A 5,039-nucleotide genomic window follows, 5' to 3' on the forward strand; every position below is an offset into this window, starting at 1 on the left:
GAGTTTACTCAGCGCAGAACGAGAATTCATTCGCCCACGCTCGTTCCCCTCTATCACTCACTCACCGCAATCACTGCCTCACGCACCACCTACCTCCTCACTCGTTCAACCAACCAACCAACCACTCACCTCCTCACACACACACCCACCCACCCCCTTACTCAGTCACCTAGCTTATGTTTGACTGTGTGTGTAGAGCCCAGCACCCAGTCACCTAGCTCACTCAATCATGCACTCACTCACTCACTCACCCACTTATCCCATCACTCCCTCACTCACCCACCCCTCACTCAGTGAACCAACCAACCATCCAACCACCCCCTCACCTATGCGCGCACCCGCCGTCACCTAGCCATTCATGTTTGACTGTATGTAAGAGCAAGCCACCGGGTCACCTAGCGTTATGTTTTGACTGTGTTGTAGAGCCAAGCATCCGCGTCACCTAGCTTAATGTTTGACTGTGTGTAGAAGCCCAAGCATCCGGTCACCTTATCTTATGGTTTGACTGTGTTTATTAGCAAGCATCCGGCTCACCTAGCCTTATGCTTGACTGTGTATGTAGCAGCAATGCATCCGGTCACCTAGCTTATGTTTGACTGCTGTTTTATACACAAGCATTCCGGTCACCTAGCTTATGTTTTGACTGTGTGTTATGTAGAGCCAAGCACCCGGTCACGCTAGGCTTATTGTTTGACTGTGTGTATGTTAGAGCAAGCACCCGCGTCACACCCTAGCTTATGTTGGACTGTGTGTATGTAGAGCAAGCACCGGTCACCTATCTTATGTTTGTGTTATGTTAGAGCAAGCACCCGGTCAGCTAGCCTTATGTTTGACTGTGTGTATGTAGAACCAGCACCGGTCACCTAGCTTATGTTTTTGACTGTGTGTATGTATGAGCCCAAGCACCCGCGTCACCTAGCTTATGTTTAGACTGTGTGTATTGTAGAGCCAAGCACCCGGAACCTAGCTTAGGTTTGATGTGTTGAGCCAAGCCACCCGCGTCACCTTAGCTTATGTTTGACTGTGTCGTATGTAGAGCCAAGCACCCGGTCACCTAGCTTATGTTTGACTGTGTGTATGTAGAGCCAAGCACCCCGGTCATCCTAGCTTTATGTTTTTGACTGTGTGTGTGTAGAGCCCAAGCACCCGGTCACCTAAGCTTATGTTTTGACTGTGCTGTATTGAGATCCAAGCACGCCGGTCACCTAGCTTAATGTTTACTGTGTGTAGCAAACAAGCCACCCGCCGTCACCATAGCTTATGTTTGACTGTGTGTAGAACAAGCACCCGGTCACTAGCTTATTGTTTGACTGTGGTGTGTGTAGAGCCCCCAAAGCACCGCGTCACCTAGCCTTTATGTTTGACTGTGCTGCTTAGAAACCAAAGCACCCGGCTCACCTAGCTTATTGTTTTTGGGGAACTTTGTGGTGTGAGTAGAGCCAAGCACCGCGGTCACCAGCTTATGTTTTTACTGCTGTGTATGTAGGAGCCAAGCACCCGCGTCACCTAGCCTTCATGCTTTAACTGTTGTGTATGTAGAACCAAGCACCTGGTCACCTAGCTTTATGTTTGCCATTGTGTATGCTAGCAACCCAAGCAACCCGCGTTCACCTAGCTTATGTTTGACTGTAGTGTATGTAGCAGCAACCAGCACCGGTCACCTAGCTTATGTTTGACCCGTGTGTATGTAGAGCCAGCACCCGGTCACTAGCTTATTTTGACTGTGTGTATGTTAGAGCCCAGCATCCGCGTCACCTAGCTTTATGGTTTACTGTGTGTAGAGCCAAGCCACCGTCACCTAGCTTATGTTTGACTGGGTAGAGCAAGCACCCGGTCACCTAGCTTATGGTGACTGTGTGTATGTAGAATCCAAGCCACCCGCTCCCTAGCTTATGCTTGACTGCTGTGTAGAAACCAAGCACCCGCGATCACCTAGCTTGATGTTTGACTGTGTGTAAGAACCAAGCACCCGGTCACCTAGCTTATGTTTGACTTGTGTGTAGTGTTAGAGCCAAGCACCCGCGTCACCAGCTTATGTTTGACTGTGTGTAGAACCAAGCACCGGTCACCTAGCTTATGTTTGACTGTGCCTGTGAGCTAGAGCAAGCACCCGCCCGTCACCTAGCTTTATTGTTTTACTGTGGTATGTAGAGCCAAGCACCCGGTCACCTAGCTATGTTTAACTGTGTGTATTGTAGAACAAGCACCTGGTCACTAGCTTATGTTTGACTGTGTTGGTATGTAGAACAAGCACCCGGCTTCACTAGCTAGCTTATGTTTGTGTGTATGTAGAGCCAAGCATCCGGTCACCTAGCTTATGTTTGACTGTGTGTAGAGCCAAGCACCCGGTCACCTAGCTTATGTTTGACTGTGTGTAGAGCCAAGCACCCGGTCACCTAGCTTATGTTTGACTGTGTGTATGTAGAGCCAAGCACCCGGTCACCTAGCTTATGTTTGACTGTGTGTATGTAGAGCCAAGCACCCGGTCACCTAGCTTATGTTTAACTGTGTATGTGTAGAGCCAAGCACTGCGACCAGCGCTCAGCAGAAGCAGGTTACGGACAGGCTGGATGCGACGTCAGTGTTGCTGCAGGACCTGAGCAAGGCGCAGACACAGCGACTCAGCGACAAGCCGCCTTCGCACCTCCACCTCGTGAAACCGCCCTCCCAGCGCGAAGAGGAGATCGGTGAGTCGGTCGCCACGGCAACGCCGTCTGCTTCCCTCGCTGCATGTGTTCGCGATGTTATTGAACTATCGTACATGGCAGTAGTGACGAATTTTTTACAAGCTGGGCTCTTGTTTAGGAAAAAAAGTTAATATGAAAAAGTCGAGTAGTTAATGTTAAAAAGTAACTTAATTTGTCATGTTTTTAAGTAAGTTCAATGTTGTATTTATTACCGGCATGCCAGTTTCGATGAGTAAGTTCGTGTGTATGTGGGAGAGATATGCTAAACACGTCTTGAAATTATGATATTTTTTATGAATGCTGGCTTTTATGTAGCGTTTTAATTAAAACTAATTGTTTTTTTGTTTTCACATTAAAGCTGCTAAGGTCATGGAGAATCTCAAAGAACTAGCTGCAGCGGTAAGTTTTTCATGCGTTCTCCTATTACTTGTGTAAAGAATTGTATTAACAATACTCATATCCGATAACAGAACGTCTATGTTCTATATGCGATGTCAATATGAGTTCTAGGGGGCTGGTAAAAGCTGCGTGAAAATGGCACCAGGTTTTGTTTAATTGGCAGCAGCCATAGGAGTTAGGCCGCCTCTCACAACGACTTCTTTGTTAAAACCTGCGTGAAGTTTCCGTTCGGTACTTCAGACTGCCATTTAGCCTGTAGAAGTCAGCCAGCGGTACATCGCAATGACGGTGTTACGACGTTTAATGGCCAATGTAATAGAATAAATGTATGGCCGACGTTAATGAAATAGTACAGCTATACCCTCGTATCTCTGCATGTGCGTGTATATATAATTGCTGTTGCTTTTGTTCGTGGATAGGTGGCGCCGTGTGACATAGTCAGCGCGCAGGCGGTGAGGCGTGCCATGGGCGTCACGAATGATCCCGTTGACACGGAGGCATTCACAGAGGACGACGACGAAGAAGAAGCTAACGTAAGTGAACAATGGGCGGAGAATGTTGCCACGCGGGGGGGCGGACATTGTTATTGTTGAAGAGGTAGATCGGCAAAGATCTCTCGTTCCTTGCAAGCCGAATTGTACCGTGAAAGGGTGGGCAGATTGCGCAAAGTTTTAGTGGGTAAAGATTCTAAAGAATGTTGAATCACTTGACTGCTTAGGTTTATACGACTACACTGTCCATGCAGGGAATGTGAGTAACAGCGTGCCATGGTTCTGCATAGGAGAACTGTTATAGTTGCTGCCAATGATCACAGAGCAGATCTGGTGGTTGTTTGTGGAGGTGGTGATAGATAGAGAGTCTCCTTGAAAGGCAATGAATGTTCTTCTGCGTTCATATTGTGTTATGATCTCACAGCAAAAAACAGACCCTCGCTTCGAGCATGATGCCATGGGTTGAAAGTAGCCGAGTAAAACAGTTTTCAAGGACAGTGTTTAATTGTTCCAGTCTAAAACGTTTTTGTTGGTGATCGTTTTTCATTGCAAAGAGCATGAAATCACAGAGTGTTTACCTTTCTGTTGCTAGTGATTAAAATGTGTGAGGATAATATTGTTCTAAGTTTTTGTGCAGCAACGTGCATGTAGTGGTATGCACAGTATTCATGTACAGCTGTAGTAGTGACTCTGATAGAAACCATACATAGGAGGATTATAGTTGATACAGATGCTTGTTTATTTAATTACATACAGGGATGAGATGAATAATCGGCCTATGGATGTCACACTTGCAGTAGCTCACCAGCCACTGTCTCTCCCAGTCTCTCTCTCTCTGCCTCTCTAGGTTCTAACACATGGAGTCACTCTTTCTCTCTCTTCCTTTAAAAGGACGTTAACAGTGTTGTTTTCTTTATTTACGTACGTGACGGGGAAACGGCTTTCCATCATACGACAAGCAAATCATACCCCGCCTGAATGCTGTGTTTACGTTACCCACAGTTAACTACACACGCACACACACACGCACATCATATATATATAGAGAGAAAAATTACGAGGTACGCCACACCCGCGTGTACATTGACGGGTGTATGGAACTATGTACAGTGTATCGAAATTCAGAATCGTGAGATTGTCGTGTAGTTCCAAGTGTCGTACGAAGTTATCTCACATGGTCTCTACCAATCTCTACCATATCCTAGTCCGGCATTGTTGCCATATCCTAGTCCGGCATTGTTGCCATATCCTAGTCCGGCATTGTTGCCATATGCGCTAGTCGCGCATTGTTGCATAAGTCCTACGTCCGGCGTTGTGGCCGTATGCCCAGGCCACCTCCGTAGCCCCCTTTTTAGGGTTTTTTTGCCGTGTACACTGTCAGCTATGCCGTTACCGTTCGTGTCGGCGATTGCGATGTTGTTGCGTGCGACCCCTGTAACAATGCTTCCCGTGCGTCCAGCCC

General features: G+C 47.2%; 1 protein-coding gene across 1 annotated transcript in view; it reads left to right on the forward strand.

Annotated features, from left to right (window-relative positions):
- Positions 1 to 3,874, forward strand: part of LOC106806952 (bromodomain-containing protein 7-like) — a 42,876-nt gene extending 39,002 nt beyond the window's left edge. The window contains exons 18-20 of the mRNA XM_014809139.1: positions 2,520 to 2,687; positions 3,046 to 3,086; positions 3,506 to 3,874. Coding sequence (XP_014664625.1) covers positions 2,520 to 2,687; positions 3,046 to 3,086; positions 3,506 to 3,679 — 383 coding nt within the window. The 3' untranslated portion in view covers positions 3,680 to 3,874. The remainder of the gene's footprint in view (positions 1 to 2,519; positions 2,688 to 3,045; positions 3,087 to 3,505) is intronic.
- Positions 3,875 to 5,039: the final 1,165 nt, after the last annotated feature.

This window comes from Priapulus caudatus, unplaced genomic scaffold (genome assembly GCF_000485595.1).
Source record: "Priapulus caudatus unplaced genomic scaffold, Priapulus_caudatus-5.0.1 Scaffold187, whole genome shotgun sequence".
Taxonomy (NCBI): domain Eukaryota; kingdom Metazoa; phylum Priapulida; class Priapulimorpha; order Priapulimorphida; family Priapulidae; genus Priapulus; species Priapulus caudatus.